Source organism: Festucalex cinctus, chromosome 1, assembly GCF_051991245.1.
Source record: "Festucalex cinctus isolate MCC-2025b chromosome 1, RoL_Fcin_1.0, whole genome shotgun sequence".
NCBI lineage: Eukaryota > Metazoa > Chordata > Actinopteri > Syngnathiformes > Syngnathidae > Festucalex > Festucalex cinctus.
The window spans coordinates 4,635,965-4,654,888 of record NC_135411.1 but is presented as its reverse complement, the minus strand read 5'-3'; the positions used below and the strand labels follow the sequence as shown (position 1 = coordinate 4,654,888).

Below are 18,924 nucleotides of genomic sequence, written 5' to 3'. Positions count from 1 at the left end.
GAACGTACTGGAATGGGGAAAAGACTGTATGGAACACGTCTTGGACCAATCAGCGACCAGTGCATCCTCAGCCGCAGTCAACCTGGTGACTCTTGAGCCTCTCGCCCCTGAACCTTGCGTGCTGCAGCCTCTTACCCCTGAGCCTCGCCTGCTGCAGCCTCAAGCCCCCGAGCCTCGCTGGGCGCCGCCTCAAGCCCCCGAGCCTCGCCGGGTGCAGCTCGAAGACCCTAAGCCACGCCAAGTCTCTGCATCACGTCACGCCAAGCCTCTGCATCACGTCATGCCAAGTCACTGCATCACGCCGTCCACGCCAAAGCCGTCTACCAAGTCAAACCGGTCCACGAGATTCCCGTGGTACCTTCCGAACCTGATCTTTCGTTAAAATAAAGTCTGTTATCTGGAACATCCTGAACGGCCCCGACGGGACTCTCGTCTGGCGTCGGGGACGCCCTCCTGAACTGCCTCTTGTCTGGGACGGATGGGTGGGCCGTGTTCCCGCCTCCGTGCCCCCTTCCACCCGCCCTTGTTTTTTGGACTTTTTATGTTGAAGGGCCGTCAAGAGCCGGCCATTGAGGGGGGGGGGGTACTGTCACGCCGCCACCGGCGTGACGGCCCACGGTTTTATCTTAGTGTTCATGTTTCCTGTTTTACCCTGAAAATCTAACTCTCCTCTCACCCCAGGTCACTTGCCCTTCCTGCCGCTCACTAATTACCGGTCCCCGCCCATGATTATCACCACCTTCCACCAATAACCTACAGCAATAAAAGCCACCTGCATTCTCCCCTCCGTTGCCGAAGTGTCACAGTCAGTGCATGGAAGCGTCCCACAGTCCTCGAGTCCTTGTTCCCGGTGCCTTGTTGTTTTGCCTTGTTTTTGTGCCTTATCCTCCACAGCGGAGCGCCTTTAGTTACCCCTTGTGCCTTGAGCCTTGTTTCCTCCCTAGCGGAGCGCCTTTTGTTGTCCCCTGTACCTTTTGCCTGTTTTTTCTTTTTCCTCCCCAGTGGAGCGTTTTTAGTTCTCCACTTTTTGATTCCCCTTTCTCCTCTCAAGTTGAGAGGAGACAGCTGTTGGCCGGAAATAAACCTATTGCCTTTGTGGCCTACCTTTATCCTGCGTCTGAGTCCTACCTCTCCTCGTCGTGTCAGTTTTAGTTTTGTTTTAAGGTATTCACAAAGGCAAAGGGCAAAGTTAAAATGTTAATTTACAATGATTCGCCCAGCTCCGCAAACGCAGATGAGTGAATTTGTCGGCTGCGTGACGTCACTCATGCGGATTTTGACAGCACGCACGTATTATTATTTTTCACTCACTCACTCACTCACTCACTCACTCACTCACTCACTCACTCACTCACTCACAAAAGCTCACATGTGTGAATGAGTGCGTAAAAAAAACCAAAACGTGCGTGCTTTCAAATTTCCGCGGGAGTGACGTCACGCAGCCGACAATTTCGACCGGGCCCCTTTTACGACACGCAACCCCACAGAAAAATTGAACTCTTTTTAATAAATTAAATTTAAACGGGCATTTAAACTTTACAATTGTATCGGGATCAAAACACTGAAAAAGGGAATGAGGCTTTCGATTCCAACTGCAGCAAAAATGGCGACATCTGCCGATGACTTGATGGCATTGCTTGCTCTGAAGCCCCCGGACAATTTCCAACAGCCAATCGTAACGCAGCGGGGGCGTGTCCTGCCTGACTTCCGCCGCACGTCTCCATTCGTTTCTTCACGTGCTCACTGCCGTGGCGGGCGGCCACATCGCGTTTCATCAGACGTCCTCTGCTAAATCATTCTTTCTTATTTGGTGTTGGACTGAACACACAGGACTCCCATCACGATTTTGAAGGTCTGCGACACCGTTTATTAAATGTCGGCGTGTGTTTAAACTCGTCTCGGTGCGCGTTGATGCTTCTCGGCCTAGTTAGCTTAGCTTAGCTTAGCTTAGCTTAGTTTAGCTCGCTAGCCGCTAACAAAGAGAAGCACATAACACGTGGTCAGGAAGAGACCAAGTGTGACTTTGTTGGCATTATTGTGCCAAAATGTCGGCGAGAACGACACCAAAGGACGAGGAGGAACTCTTTGGAGTCAAAGAAGAGAACGAGCAACATTTTCAACTGCTGGACGACGTTTGCGAGGAGTCTCGAATTGTGCTACACGCAGCAGGTTTGTACACTTGTTATTACTCTCCCTTGCTTAGCACTACTATATAGCGTTAAAAAAATTCACTGCAGTCCTCATTGCTGTACACAGTAATTCAATTCAACTGTTATTTTAAATAGTGAAATAAATTGATTTGATTGGTTGATTCCGGACAGGGGCCGATTATACAGTCATGAGACAGTCATACCAATGTATCTGACAAGACGTGTGCGATTTTAAGAACACTTAGGTGCACAATAAGACTGTATTAAAACGGTGGTACAATACTGCAAATTTTTTTTGTCGGTATACATATCCCTGTTTCCCACATACATTTTTTTTTTTACAAAACAGTCACAGTTTTGTCATGATTACTGCATTATTACATTCCACTGCTGTTGCAACCAGTGTTAATTTTGACAAGAAATTTTAATTTAGTTTTAGTTATAGTCTTTTGACTAAAATTAACAAGTTTGAGTCATAATTTAGTCTTCTGATTGTATTTTAGTTTTGATCCAATTTTAGTCGACTAAATTCACAGTTTAGTCTATTTTCTTTCTCTATTTTCTTCTGTCTCACTGAAATGATTGACGCAAAAGTCCTACTTTTTTTTTTTTTTTTTTTTTCCCTTTTTTTGTTGCTAACTCAACCCGAGATCAAACCACCACAGCTCCATGCGAGCTAACACGCCATATGCTCGTGCATTTTGCACATTTTATCTTTCTATGTAACAATTTTCGCCTTCCCAGTCCCGGCGGCCGCAACTGCACCTCATAAGGCACGCTCTGCCGTGGATGGCCGATCAGCCCCTGGCTTATACTATTTTCACGCACGTTTTGGAACCAAGGCGAAGAGGTGCCGCGCCCCTTGGTCCTTTGTTGCGTCGGAAAACGGCAACGCCTCCACTCAGTTGCAGCTGTGAGTGGGGGCGCACAGTGCCGACAGCTGTTTATCATGGACACCCTCTCCAGACTCAAATTCCTTTGTGACTCCGGCGCCCGCAGAAGCGTGTTGCCTGCCTCGGCTGAAGATGCTGCCGGGGGCACTCACGGCCCGCACCTGTCAGCGGCCAACGATGCACCTATCCGGACCTACGGCACTAAGACAGTGGATGTATGTTTTGGGGAGCGCCGGTTCACTTGGGACTTTGTCACTGCGGACATTTCTTTTCCCCTTCTTGGCGCGGACTTTTTGTGTGCCCACAGTCTACTGGTGGAGGTTAAAAATGGCCGCCTGTTGGACGCTGTGACGTTTTCCACTGTTGCTTGTGGGTGTGATGTGGAGACGTTTGAGGGCCTTGCCAGCCCGCTCTCAGATGACGGCGTGTTCACGCGGCTTCTTGGAGAATTCCCCAGCCTGACCACGCCTACATTTGCAGCCACTACTACCAAGCATGGGGTCGAGCACCACATCGAGACCGTGAGCCCGCCGGTTCATGCTAAGGCCCGACGCCTCAACCCTGATAGATTGGCCACAGCTAAGTCCGAATTCGCCAACATGGAACGCCTTGCCATAATTCGTCGTTCGGACAGCCCGTGGGCCTCGCCTCTCCACATGGTTCCGAAGTCGGACAGCGGCTGGCGACCGTGTGGAGACTATCGCCGCCTCAATGATGCCACGACGCACGATCGCTATCCGGTCCCGCACATACAGGACTTCTCTGCCCACCTGGCAGGTGCGAAGGTGTTTTCCAAGGTGGACTTGGTACGGGGCTATCACCAAGTTCCGGTACACCCCGCCGATGTGCCTAAGACTGCTGTGATAACACCTTTCGGACTGTTCGAGTTTCTCAGGATGCCATTTGGCCTTAAAAACGCCGCCCAGTCTTTTCAGCGTCTCATGGACTCTGTTCTCCGGGACATGCCGTTCGTCTTCGTCTACTTGGATGACATCCTAGTGGCCAGCTCCTCCATCGGGGAACACCTTTCACACCTCCGGCAGCTTTTCTCAAAGCTCAGCCAGGCTGGACTGATTATTAACCGAGCTAAATGTGTCTTTGGTGTGCCCTCCATCCAATACCTCGGCCACCTCATCAACGAGGACGGCGCCACCCCGCTCCCGGCAAAAGTGGAAGCTGTTGCCGCTTTTCCTCGACCCCGGATCCCCAGGGTCTTCGGGAGTTCCTCGGGATGGTGACTTTTTACCACAGGTTCATCCGCCACGCTGCCCATGTGATGCACCCGCTTTACGACGCACTTAAGGGTGTGGCTCCTGACCGTGCGGTCGACTGGACCGATGTGAGAGTCAAGGCTTTTGAAGAGACGAAAGCTGCGCTGTCCCGAGCGGCCTTGATGGCCCACCCGCGCCCGGATGCCCCGATCGCCCTCACTACTGACGCATCCGATTTTGCCGTCGGGGCCGTTTTGGAGCAGCGCGTCGAAGGTGCGTGGCAGCCGCTCGCCTTTTTCAGCCGCCGGTTAGTCCCTCGGGAGCGCAAGTACAGCACGTTCGACAGGGAGCTCCTTGCTGTCTGGCTGGCGATCCGCCACTTCCGCTTCATCCTGGAGGGCCGTGAGTTCACGGTCTTCGTTGATCACAAGCCGCTCACCTTCTCCATGTCGAAGTTGTCCGAGCCGTGGTCCGCGCGGCAACAGCGCCAGTTGTCGTTCATATCTGAATACACCACGGACATCCGACATATCGCTGGCAAGGACAACGTGGTCGCGGATTGTCTGTCCAGGGCAGCCGTCAACACGGTACAGCTGGGCCTCGACTTTTCCCGGATGGCGGCCGACCAGGCTTCCGATCGTGGCACCCAGTTGCTTCGGAGCTCCGACACCGGGTTGCAAGTTGAAAGGGTGGCGGTCGACGACTCCGGGGTCGAGCTGTGGTGTGAAGTCTCCTTGGGCCGGCCTAGACCGCTGGTGCCCTCTGGTTGGCAGAGGGCCGCCTTCGACATGGTGCATGGTCTCTCACACCCCGGCAGGAAGGCATCGTCGAGGTTGGTGGCTCAGAAGTTCGTCTGGTCTGGGTTGAAGAAAGATGTACGGGCCTGGGTCGATTCATACGTGGCTTGTCAGCGAGCCAAGGTCCACCGTCACACCAAGGCGCCTTTGGAGACTTTTGTTGTGAGGAAGTTTGACCATGTCAACGTCGACATCGTAGGTCCGCTTCCTCCTTCCCAGGGCTTCACCTACCTCCTGACGATGGTGGACAGGACGACCCGCTGGCCAGAGGCCGTTCCCCTGACCTCCATATCGACCAGTGACGTGGCCCGGGCGTTTATCGGGACCTGGGTCGCTCGGTTTGGACCGCCGGCGGACCTCTCGTCCGACAGGGGTGCGCAGTTCACGTCAGAGGTTTGCTGAGGGCCTCGGGGTCAAGCTACACCGCACCTGCGCTTATCACCCTCAGGCTAATGGGCTGTGCGAACGGTTCCATCGTTCGATGAAAGCCGCTTTGCGCGCTGGTCTTTCTGAAGGTAATTGGGTCGACAAGCTACCCTGGATCATGCTGGGCCTTCGTACTGCACCTAAGGAGGACCTGCAGTGTTCGTCGGCCGAGTTGGTCTATGGACAGGTGCTAAGAGTGCCAGGAGATTACAGACTATTTAGAAACAGAATAGCAACTTAATGCAATTAATGGCGCGACAAACTAAACTTTATTGCAACAAACACACAAACGTAGCACATATGAAAAAGACTATTTCCACAAAATTATGAGGTGGAAATAGTATTTTAAAGTTGGTTTAATTGTGATATACATACAAAATGTTATTTTTTGTTAGCCATCTTTAAAATATATTTTTCCATAAAGGCCTACAACAAGCAATACTAGGTGGTATATTTATGACAAAAAGTAGCCTACTTCATCATTTTTTTTTTAAATTCCTCTCCAAACATGATTTTATGATACATGTAAGCATTATGTAATGTACATGCTTCTGTAACTTCAAATAACCACTCCCATTTTTTTGTTTTCCAAATCACATTTATTTTGTGACATCAATTTATGCAGTTGCTGCAGCGTCTGTGAATGTTGTAATCTGAATAAAAACCAATGAGTTCTCCTCTTTTTCCATGTCCCCAGAACCCTCTATATTCTTTAAATATAGAATTGCATTGGATGCAAGGGGTGAGGCAATAGGGGATCCTGTACATCTTTTTGAAATCGGGTGAAAATGCACTCCAGTTGACGACACCTGGTAGATAGATAGACATACAGACAGACAGTCAAGTCATCTTATGTATATAGTGCTTTCAAACAGCCTTAGCTGTCAGATAGATAGACAGACAGAATTTTTTTTTTTGTGTCCACCCATCCATGATCTTAACCACTTATCCTCATGATCCCCACTCCCTCACAACTTACTGTCTAGCCACTGAAAATGTGCTTCCCTACGAAATGATTCTTATCTGATGATCATCCAGAATCGGGTGCATGTCAGGGCCAGCACGTGGATTGCGCCTTCGCCATCATTGAGGACAGCAAGAATCAGGATGGATCGTAAAATCTCCTCTGGTAGCTGTGAACATAACCGCATAAACTAAAAATAGACTTGTCTTCATCATCAATATGATCATCATTATCTTCTTGGAACAAGAGAAGTGCAATGAAGAATTCCTTATCAGCATGTTTTTGTAGCTTTCACATAATTTGTTTATATTGTATAAATGTCAGAGCCACATGATTCTCTGATAAAGATGCAATATTAAAGTCTCTACTCTGTGTAGTTCTGTTTGACTAGCCAGTGAGTGTATATCATCAGTTCATAACTGTGCTTCACCTCCAAAGTGTAAAATACATAAATAAAAATTATTGCATGCATGCCTGACAGATGGAAGCGACCACTCTCTCTGCAGAAGGCTTCTTGACCTTGGTTGCTGACATCGGACGTTCCTCCTTAAGTTCAAGGGAATGGGATTAATTGTATGTTTTGGACATGTATACACTACAATGACAATTTGCATAGATTAATTGGGGTTTGGAAAATTCTGTCCATTATTCTTACCTTGGCATTCTAATCTATTTTCCTCTTTCTGGAAATGCGAGCCAGCCTTATTTCTGTGCATTAGGTTAGAAAAAGCTTTTCAAATTTGAAAGGTCTTTCTTTAAAAGTCTGTGTCATTTGTTTAATTGTAATTTTCTGTATAGAGTACTAGTGGCATCCATTACTTGGCATCAGTATCAGTGAGTACTTTTTAGGTTGTAGCGAAATGTATTCATCATTCATAAAACTAACAATACATTCTTTTTCATATTTATAAAAATTGCTTACCATGGCAACTAAGAAAGAATTGCCATATTGACAAAATTTAAATTGATTATAGTGGTCTTCAAACTACAACATACCTTCATGACAAACTGCCGTCTTATCTTGAGTTTGCAGATGTGCCACAACATATGCAAACTCTCCACCTTTGGCACAAATGCTGCATCTGTATCGGTTCAAGCCTTCCAAAATGGGTGCTGGTAGGTGTCCATCTTTATAGACGGTTCGATGAAGCTGAGTGCAAATTAGAACACATTTTATTTGTATAAATCTTTTGTCATCCGACTGTAGAATTGGCCAATTACAATCCAAAAACATACCAACAGAAATAGAAAAAACTGGACTCATGTAAAGATTTCTTAACGTTCATGCCACAACAGAGTAAAATTATGTTATTATTCAAATCCCATCGATACATTAATGGTAATTAATTACGTAGCTACGCTATACAGGCCTATCTGCTGCAAATATGTGACGTATTGGGCTTACACCATTTTGCATTACGTACAGCGTCACGGTGGATTCCCCATTTGCAAGTTACTACTTTTAGGTCAGCATATTGTACGGTACACAGGTTCAAACTATTGTTCCATGCGAAATAACAATTGGAATTCAACGAGAGAGATATGGAAGAAAAACATTGTGTTCCACTAAATCATTTCAATTCATTTTTCAAACTTTCTGTGCGGGAAACGAACTTTTCTTTAGCGACCTATGTGCTAATGTTCATTAAATAAAATACATGTCCACTTACTTTCTGCTCCCGACTCGTCATTTTACAAATTATTTCGTGTCGTCCCCGGGAACTTTTTGAGAACTAAGAGGTTGTGATAATGGATGGAATGATTTCGTTTCGTAGTTCTCGTGGCGACCGCTCGCTGCAGAGAAGTTGAGAACAACACTACTGGATCACGACAGCAGCGTCACTTTCCGTCAATCAAGAGCATAGGGGCGTTCCGTTCCGTGGGCGTTCCGTTCCCAGTCTGCGGTCTGCAATCAGACTCGCGATCAGTTGCGTTATTTTTTTGACACACTAATTTGTGCATAATTAATTAACCTAAAATAATGTGTTCAACAACAGCCTTTTAATATGTATATAAGGCAAACTACATATGAACGGACATTTACATGTACAGATGACAGATTATAGCCGTCAGTTATAATCTGCAGCCACTTGTCAGGTTGATGTTACGTTTTCAAAACAAACTCAATTTCAAAATAGGCAAAGACACAACACACGATACAAGTACACAGAATAATCATTCATTTAGCGGTAGAAATTTCTGCACCATTTTAAACGTCAATTCCTAAATGAGATCATATCAAGCTTCATTCATCAACCGCTTTTCTCACCAGCACACTTGTGCCTCTCAGCGTTGCCCTTTGTTGGGAATCTTTGACCACAAACTGAGCAAGCAAAAGGCTTCTCTCCAGTGTGGGTTCTTGTGTGGATTTTTAAGTATCCCTTGGAAGAAAAATTTTGACCACAAACCAAGCAAGCAAAGGGCTTCTCTCCAGTGTGGACTCTTGTGTGGATTTTTAAGTATCCCTTGGAAGAAAAATTTTGACCACAAACCAAGCAAGCAAAGAGCTTCTCTCCAGTGTGGGTTCCTGTGTGGATTTTTAAGTTTCCCTTGTGAGCAAAATTTCGACCACAAACTGAGCAAGCAAAAGGCTTCTCTCCAGTGTGGGTTCTTGTGTGTATTTTTAAGTGTACCCTCTGAGCAAATTTTTGACCACAAACCAAGCAAGCAAAGGGCTTCTCTCCAGTGTGGATTCGCGTGTGGATTTTTAAGTGTACCCTCTGAGCAAATTTTTGACCACAAACCAAGCAAGCAAAGGGCTTCTCTCCAGTGTGGGTTCTTGTGTGGATTTTTAAGCTTCCCTTGTAAGCAAAATTTCGACCACAAACTGAGCAAGCAAAAGGCTTCTCTCCAGTGTGGGTTCTTGTGTGTATTTTTAATTTTTCCTTTTCAGGAAATTTCTTACCACAGACCGAGCAAGCAAAGGGCTTCTCTCCAGTGTGGGTTCTTGTGTGTCTTTTTAATTTTTCCTTTTCACGAAATTTCTTACCACAAACTGAGCAGGCAAAGGGCTTCTCTCCAGTGTGGGTTCTTGTGTGTATTTTTAAGTATCCCTTGTAAGAATTTTTTTTTACCACAAACCAAGCAAGCAAAGGGCTTCTCTCCAGTGTGGGTTCTTGTGTGTATTTTTAAATTTTCCTTTTCACGAAATTTCTTACCACAAACTGAGCAGGCAAAGGGCTTCTCTCCAGTGTGGGTTCTTGTGTGTATTTTTAAGTATCCCTTGAAAGCAAATTTTTGACCACAAACCAAGCAAGCAAAGGGCTTCTCTCCAGTGTGGGTTCTTGTGTGTATTTTTAAATTTTCCTTTTCACGAAATTTCTTACCACAAACTGAGCAGGCAAAGGGCTTCTCTCCAGTGTGGGTTCTTGTGTGTGTTTTTAAGTATCCCTTGGAAGAAAAATTTTGACCACAAACTGAGCAAGCAAAGGGCTTCTCTCCAGTGTGGGTTCTTGTGTGTGTTTTTAAGTGTTCCCTCTGAGCAAAATTTTGACCACAAACTGAGCAAGCAAAAGGCTTCTCTCCGGTGTGGGTTTGCGTGTGCGTTGTTCAAGTTTCCTTCCTAGAGAAACTTCGACCACAAACTGTGCAAGCAAAGGGTTTATGACCAGTGTGGCCCATCGCGTGTCTTCTCAATTGAGACTTGGAACCAAAGGTTTTTCCACACTGAGAAGATTTCCACCGTTTGCCATCAGTGTGACATGTCACATCATCGTCACACTGTTCATCGTCAGCAGTGTGAGCAGCGTGTGACGCGTCTTCACCATCTGACATAAGAGCTAACCGGCTGTCATCATTTGTCATTTGTTGTCTGCTTGGAGACTCCGCCCCTTTGTTCTCTTCATATTGACGTTCATCTTCAGTCTTCAAATGGACACCAGTCACGGGCAACCCTGTGAAGTGCTCCTCCTCTTCAATGTATGGTGGCAGCTGCTCCTCTTTTTTGATGTTGGGAGGCTGTTGCTGCTGCTCTTCTTTAACTTGCAGAGGCTCCAAGTCCTCCTCCTGTTTCACGCCAGGGAACTCTGGCTCCTGCCGCTCAGGAAAAATATATTTTTCACCGACATCTGCGAGACACAAGATACACATGGTTTGGTAAAGTTAATTTATTGTGATGTTATGTATTTTATATTGAAGTTTATCACATGGGCCACATGAGTGAATGAATAACAAATCTATACACAAGTATTTATTTTTTTTTACTTTTAAACATTTTTTTTTAAACTCAACAAGTGAGTCACATCCTTTCAGGGCAATTCCCAAATGATTCCACAAATTAACACCTAACAGATACACACCTTTGCTTAATATTTGTTCTTGGTTTTTTTTTGTTTTTATAGACATGTGCACCCCTTATATCAAAAGGACTGTGTCTAATTTGGTGCTAATTTAAACTCAACCAAGTCATAAAATTTCATTGTATTTAATTTAATAAATAATCGATGTGTTGATTCAGTATATTTTGATTAATTAATAATTCTTATAGCTCTCTTTTGCAATTTGAATACAGTTGGTGTTTGTTTTATTTGCATTTGCCCAGATTTTCACACAATAGGTCAGATATTGTAAGAATAATGAACTGTATAATGTATATAATGAGTTCATGTTCAGGACATCCTTAGTTTTATAGAGTATCCCTATGATTTTTCACATTTTCCTTTTAACATTTTCTATGTGTGGCTTCCAAAATAATTCATCATCAATAACTACTACAAGGAATTTGTTTTCATACGCCCTTTCTATTTCAATTGAATTAACTTGGGCTGGGTTCAAAATATTGATATATCGATATCGTATAGATACGCCTTTTCATATCCCAATATCGATACATAAAGCCATGTATAGATATATCGACCCCGCCCCCAACACACACACAACACATTCAACACACACAAACAAATCCTGGAAATTTGAATCGATACCCAGCCCTAGAATTCACCATAAATTCATCCATCCATCCATCCATCCATCTTCCTCCGCTTATCCGAGGTCGGGTCGCGGGGGCGGCAGCTTTAGGAGGGAAACCCAGACCTCCCTCTCCCCAGCCACTTCAACCAGCTCATCCGGCGGGATCCAAAGGCATTCCCAGGCCAGCCGGGAGACATAGTCTCTCCAGCGTGTCCTGGGTCGTCCCCGGGGCCTCCCGCCGGTGGGACATGCCCGGAAGACCTCCCCAGGGAGGCGTCCAGGAGGCATCCGAACCAGATGCCCGAGCCACCTCAGCTGGCTCCTCTCAACGCGGAGGAGCAGACTCCGAGTCCCTCCCGGATGACCGAGCTTCTCACCCTATCTCTAAGGGAGAGCCCGGACACCCTGCGGAGGAAACTCATTTCGGCCGCTTGTATCCGGGATCTCGTTCTTTTGGTCACGACCAGTGGCGCTCCTGCCATTAGGCAGATTAGGCAGATGCTAGGGGCGCTCGTGAGCAAAAGGATGACAGGGAAAGGAGAATTTATTCATTTTTTTTACTTTTATCAGTCACGTAAACGTGCGCCTTCTGTTCAAGTAAAGCATGGCTTGCCAGCCAACCACATACATCCTTTCAAATTTGGCTTTGATTGACATCTACGGCTAGTCAATGGTAATCGGGATTGGGGGGGGTGACGCGCGCTCCGGAGACGCGCATTAGCCAAATCTACTTCCGCGTTAGATAGTGGTGCACGTTCGCCGGCCGGCACTGACCCAATGACTGAGCAGTGAGCAAACGCCAAACCTCGATCCAGGATGACACAGTTGACATGGTTGGGAATCCTGCGTTCACTGGTCCACTAAACAACGTTCACAAGTGAGTGGCAAACTTTTGTTTTGATTAATCAAGCCACACAGCACGGACAAATTGTAGCAATACACAGTATGCGGTTAACAGACCCACGCAGTCACACATACACAACAAATACTTTGGAGTATAAAATTATTTATCACTAAAGCATAGTTGCAGTACAATGTAAGTTGAATCCTCTTTTCTTTCTTTTTTTTTTATTGCCAAGTTTGTCATGGTTGATGACTGTCGATAAGTTATAATAATAATAATAATAATAATAATAATAACAATAATAATAATAATAATAATAATAAACAGCACTTTACACATCCTTATGGATTGATCTTTTTCACTGAACCCATATGTCGTTTCTGTATATTATCGACATATCTCAACTCAATCTTTTTTTATAAAGCCCTTTAAAACATCCATTGCTGCATACAAAGTGCATGGAATAGAAATCAGTCTCGCAGTGGACACAAGTGAAAGAAAATAACACAAAATAAAATTAATTATAGTAAATATAAGTAGGTAAGTATAAAAGCAAAAAAAAAATAATTAAAAAAATATATAAGATGTAGTGAAGTGAATAAGTAAATATAACTATAAATAAAATAACAAATTACAGAAGGCACCATAAAACACTGAAATGATGCTAAGTTTCATGCTGAGTCAAAGATCAAAGAATAAAGATGTCTGGCAAAAATGATCCGAAATTTTATCCATATCGTACAGCCCTAAATCCAAAAAGCAAATGAAGGCAACTGCTAGCTAATCTCAGATAGAAGGGGCTGGGTCACAGTCATTCCGCCGCTTTTGCAGTTGTCACAATGCCACTGTTCAACCTGAACAACATTAGATTTAGGTTGATGAAGTGTGCTCCCCCAAAAAAGGTAATGCCCCCCTGCACTTTCTTTCTGGTGACAGGTCTGGCTCTTTAGTTAAGAAAATGAAATGAAAATGCGAGTAAGCTGTCCTGGCTCAAACCTTCAAAAAAAAAAAAAAAAAAAAAAAAAAAAAAGGAAAAAAAAAACTGATCACGGTCAGATTCTCAGGTGGATGTGCAGGCTGATACAGCACGGACGTCATAAATTAACTGGGCTGCTCATGCTGTAGCGAAAAGTGAAGCTGGCGGCGGCCATCTTGTGTTGCCAAACCTACGGTAAGTTGACTTTTCAGCAGCATTTTTTCCACGTTATTTTCTTCCTCTACAGCGAAAATACCACTGTGACGTAGGTTCTACCATTAAGTATAAAATAACTGTGGGAAATGCTCTAAATGAAGCAATATCTACCGAAATAGATAATAAAAAATTTACTGTTGGGATTTTTATGGATTTAAAAAAAGCTTTTGATACTATAGATCATTCTATATTAATGAATAAATTAAATAAATATGGAATAAGAGGTTTAGCTTATAAGTGGATGAAAAGTTATTTGGAGAATAGATATCAGTATGTGCAGTTTAATAATGTACAATCAGAACACATGAAGATCACTCATGGAGTTCCCCAAGGGTCTGTGCTTGGCCCTAAATTATTTATACTGTACATAAATGATATTTGCTATGTCTCAAAAATATTGAAAAGTGTCTTATTTGCTGATGATACAACTTTCTATTGTTCAGGAGAAAACCTGAAGCAGCTTCTGACTACTGTGGAGTATGAATTGAATATAATAAAAAAATGGTTTGATGTAAATAAATTATCATTGAATTTAAATAAAACCAAGTTCATAGTTTTTGGCACTAGACAAATCACTCATCAAGTTAAAATTATGGTGAATTCAATTGAAATAGAAAGGGTGAATGAAAATAAATTCCTTGGAGTTATTATCGATGATAAATTATGTTGGAAGCCACACATAGAAACTGTTAAAAGGAAAATGTCAAAAATCATAGGGATACTCTATAAAAGTAAGGATGTTTTAAACATGAAATCATTATATATATTATATAGTTCACTATTATTACCATATTTGACCTATTGTGTGGAATTATGGGGAATGGCATATAAAACAAATACTAACACCGTTTTCAAATTGCAAAAGAAAGCTATAAGAATTATTAATGGATCAAAATATACAGAGCCAACACATCCACTATTTATTAAATTAAATGCAATGAAATTTTATGACTTGGTGGATTTTAAAATAGCACAAATAATGTATAAAGTTTATAACAATTTACTCTGCCACAGTACTCAGAAGTTATTTGAAATTAGACACAGTCCTTATGATATAAGGGGTACAAGTGTGTACAAAAAACCCAAAACAAGAACAAATATTAAGCAAAGGTGTGTATCTGTAAAAGGTGTTGATCTGTGGAATCATTTGGAAATTGCTCTGAAAAATTGTGACTCAATGCTGGAGTTTAAAAAAATGTTTAAAAGTAAAGTTCAAAAAAATTATCTATGTCAGACCAGAATATGAAAAATGTACATGTGAGTATGTGTAAATGATCTAGATAGGTATTATGGTATATGTTTAGTAAATTTATGTATATATGTTTTTGGTAAATGTGAATATGTTAAGTGCACTTGTGTATGTGTGTGTATATGTATGTATGTATATATGTATATGTATATGTATATATATATATATATATATATATATATATATATATATATATATATATATATATGTATATATGTATGTGTGTATGTATGTATGTATGTGTATATATATATATATATATAACTTGGATTATATATATCATTTATTATTATTATTATTTTTTTATTTTTTATTTTAATAATTAGTAAATTAAAATTGTATTAATAATGAAATAAGTTTAAATATATTGAGTAAAAGGGGTAGGACTAGATAAGTTTTTAACTTCTTCCTACTCCCTTTTGAACATGTAAGTTATGATTGATTGAATGATTATTTTATTGGGATTTTCTTCTCTTTTGATTGTTGTTGTTTTCTGTTTTATTTCTGCTGTTCATCTGTTTATATGTTCAAAAAAATAATAAAGATAAAAAAATAAATAAAAAAAAGATGTAAATATTTTGTGGTTGGTCTAATAATTTGAGTGGGGGTCGTGTTTGTGGTTGGTCTAATAAGTTGTGCACGCGCTGGGAGGGGGGGCACTACCAGAAATCCTGCCTAGGGTGCCAAGTTGCTTAGGAACGCCACTGGTCACGACCCACAGCTCGTGACCATAAGTGAGGGTCGGAACGTAGGTCGACTGGTAAATCGAGAGCTTCTCCTTTTGGCTCAGCTCTTTCGTCACCACGACGGACCAATACAGAGTCCGCATTACTGCAGACGCTGCACCGATCCACCTGTCGATCTCCCGTTCCATCATGCCCTCACTCGTGAACAAGACCCCAAGATACTTGAACTCCTCCACTTGGGGGAGGATCTCATCCCCGACCCGGAGAGGACACGCCACCCTTTTCCGATTGAGGACCATGGTCTCGGATTTGGAGGTGCGGATCCTCATCCCAACCGCTTCACACTCGGCTGCGAACCGCTCCAGTGAGAGTTGGAGATCCCAGCCTGAAGAAGCCAACAGCACCACATCATCTGCAAAGAGCAGAGATGCAATGCTGAGGCCACCAAACCGGATCCCCTCAACGCCTCGGCTGCGCCTAGAAATTCTGTCCATAAAAATTATGAACAGAATCGGTGACAAAGGGCAACCTTGGCGGAGTCCAACCCTCACCGGAAACGAATCCGACTTACTGCCGGCAATGCGGACTAAACAGGGACCGAACCGCCCGTATCAGGGGCCCCGGTACCCCGTACTCCCGAAGCACCTCCCACAGGACTCCCCGAGGGACACGGTCGAACGCCTTCTCCAAATCCACAAAACACATGTGGACTGGTTGAGCGAACTCCCACGCACCCTCAAGGATCCTGCTGAGGGTGTAGAGCTGGTCCACTGTTCCACGGCCAGGACGAAAACCGCACCGCTCCTCCTGAATCCGAGATTCAACCTCCCGACGGACCCTCCTCTCCAGCACCCCTGAATAGACCTTACCAGGGAGGCTGAGGAGTGTGATCCCTCTATAGTTGGAACACACCCTCCGGTCCCCCTTCTTAAAAAGGGGGACCACCACCCCGGCCTGCCAATCCAGAGGCACTGTTTTCACCATAATTTATATTAGAATATTAGAGATGAAAACACAAATTTCAGAAAACGGGTTGCTCATTGGTTGAATTGATTTTTGATTATTAAAAGTTAACATTTGCCTCGAAAAAAAAAAAAAAAAAAAAAAAAGTCTACTGGGAATATATAGAAATATGGTTGACGTATTGTAACTTGTTCAACCATTTTTCATTGTGCAAAAAAAATAAATATGCAAAAAAAAATAATGCAAAAATGTTGCGGAGTCAAGGTGTGAGACTAGGGTCAACACAGCATACATTTTGATCAACATGACATCAGCAACTAATATTGTAGGAAACAAGAGAAAATTGTACATATTCATTTGCATACAGCCTTAAAAAAAAAAAAGACCTCCGCTTATTTTTAACATTTTTTTTTTCTCATTATCTGTAAATTTCAGCTTCTTAGCTCAATAGCTTCCAGGCCATGTGACCCATTGACCCCAAACCAATGCAGCATCATAGTGCCATGTCTGATAGATGATGCACACCTTTTATTTTATTTTATTTTTTTCATTTTAGACTTCCACTTATTTTCTGCTTAATAGCTTCTAGGTCAGATGACCTATTGACCCCAAATTAGTTCTGCCTCAAAGTGGCATGTCTGCTCGATGACACACACCTATTTTCTTCTCAATTTCAACCTTTCCTTCATTTTAAATTACCGTTAACTTAATACTGTACATATCAATGTTATTGCTCAATATCACCCCACAAGAGTGCATTCCCAGTGAAATTTGAATTGGTACTGTTATTGTGAAACAGCTTTTAAACTGTTAATAATAATAATAATAATAATAATAATAATAATAATAATAATAATAATAATAATAATAATAATAATAATAATAACCAAGCGTACTTTAAACTGCGTTTGAATTCAATTTTATTTTTGAAAACCGATCTTTTATTTTGAAAACCCAATGTTGTTCTCGGTCACATTCTCCGCGCCAGCGTCTCTTCGAGCACACTACCGTAAATCCTAGAAAAGGGCGAACAGAAAAAAATGAAGTGCGGCTGACTTGACCGCGTAAATAGAAAAGGCGGCTGACTTGACCGCGTAAAAAGAAAAGACGGCTGACTTGACCGCGTAAAAAGAAAAGGCGGCTAGCTTTACCTCAGTTGTAGTTCTGCTAAATCCAATTCGTATCGACTGAGAAATGTACCAAACCGACTGAAGAAAAAAACTGTGTATCGTAACAAAGTGCCCGGGTGAAGATTCCTTTCAAAATAAATTCGGACATATGGTTGAAAAGTGTCGATGAAACAAGTGACAAACCTGCTCTGTTCAACACAACTCGAGGCTGCTTGTAAACGGCGTCCAGCAGTTGACGTTGTCGCTCGTTGTCCTCCTGTGCTCCACAAAGCTCCTCTTCGTACTTGACTTTCGTCATTGTGAACATCTTCACACGATATTCACGACACTTTACGCTCACGATTGACGTCTGCTGAGCCAATTTGTCGATAGCAAACGCGTCTCGTTTTTTGGCGCCTAGCAAGCTAAGCTAAGCTAAACTAAAATAAGCTAAGCTAAGGCAAAATAAAGAGTGCCGAGAGGGCCAATAAAGTAGTGACGGGGCAAAGTGTCGATGTGTCAGTTCGTTCCGTACGAATTCGTGTTGAATTATTTTTATCGTGAAGCCGAGCGTAAACGCGTCGTGCCTGGAATGGAGTAGCTCTTCTGCTACCACGTGAAATCTACGGCAATTACAGTTGGACAAATCTCATGTCACGAAAATGTTAATATTTAATTTTACTTAAAACAAATAATTAAAAAAAAAGCTAATAAAATTATACGTTTAATTCTAGATTCATTTGGATAATAAAAATAAATAGACCTTTAAACTGCACTCGGACGAATAAGAAGAAACATGTTTATCTCCTGTACATAGAGTAGCCCAGTTTAGTTTTTATTTTTTTAAATCTCTATTCACTCAATCAGTATACAAAATATTGGGGGGGAAATAATACAATCATTGTATACACTATAAACAATTAGAACATAGAACACGCCAGGAAAGTTAAAACATACAAAAGCTAAACCAAATAAAATCAATAGTATAACTGAAAGAAAAGAAAATAGTTTGATACAAAATCATATAAATAAATAATAAGTTTGCAATAGTTATATGTTTTTACAGCTTTTGGACACAGACAACCATCCATCCATCCATTTTCTTGACCGCTTATTCCTCACAAGGGTCGCGGGGGCTGCTGGCGCCTATCTCAGCTGGCTCTGGGCAGTAGGCGGGGGACACCCTGGACTGGTTGCCAACCAATCGCAGCACAGACAACCAGACAATGACAAAAAATAATTTCTCATGGATACAAAAAAAAAATCAATAAAGGATTGTTTCTTATGTGTAAATTTAGACTTATGAATGTAAAACTTCGCTAGAATAATCATAAGATTTATCAAATGAAACTGTGTATCGACATTATTATCAAATTCAAATATACCAAAATAAGACATGCTTCCAAAGTAAGGAGAAATCTGGATAAATGTGGATTATAATGAATTGTGATAATGTACCCCAGAATTATTAGTAGCACAGTTTTTTTTAAAACATCCTTGCTGTTTTACCTCAGACTGTAAATCTGTAAATC

At 42.6% G+C, this 18,924-nt stretch overlaps 2 protein-coding genes and 1 long non-coding RNA gene across 3 annotated transcripts in view; 1 reads left to right on the top strand and 2 right to left on the bottom strand.

Annotated features, from left to right (window-relative positions):
* LOC144007226 (uncharacterized) overlaps positions 1 to 18,924 on the top strand; it is a 137,783-nt gene that overhangs the window by 18,596 nt on the left and 100,263 nt on the right. The window lies entirely within an intron of this gene.
* On the bottom strand, positions 5,891 to 8,469 carry LOC144007792 (uncharacterized). Its single transcript, XR_013280354.1, has 3 exons — positions 7,438 to 8,469; positions 6,916 to 7,149; positions 5,891 to 6,610 (listed from the first exon to the last, which is right to left on the bottom strand). It is a non-coding gene; the product is annotated as an uncharacterized LOC144007792 (long non-coding RNA).
* On the bottom strand, positions 8,540 to 17,999 carry LOC144007612 (transcription factor Ken-like). Its single transcript, XM_077507403.1, has 2 exons — positions 17,597 to 17,999; positions 8,540 to 10,508 (listed from the first exon to the last, which is right to left on the bottom strand). Exons 1-2 carry the CDS (start codon positions 17,718 to 17,720, stop codon positions 9,991 to 9,993), a joined length of 642 nt encoding a protein of 213 aa, XP_077363529.1. The 5' UTR covers positions 17,721 to 17,999; the 3' UTR covers positions 8,540 to 9,990.

Bases quoted from the DNA above. Each gene is read 5' to 3' on its own strand.
- LOC144007612 (XM_077507403.1), bottom strand. From the start codon at position 17,720: ATGTTCACAATGACGAAAGTCAAGTACGAAGAGGAGCTTTGTGGAGCA. The intron at 10,509-17,596 runs GTTTGTCACTTG...TGTGTCTCGCAG, and splicing joins AGTTGTGTTGAACAGAGCAG to ATGTCGGTGAAAAATATATT.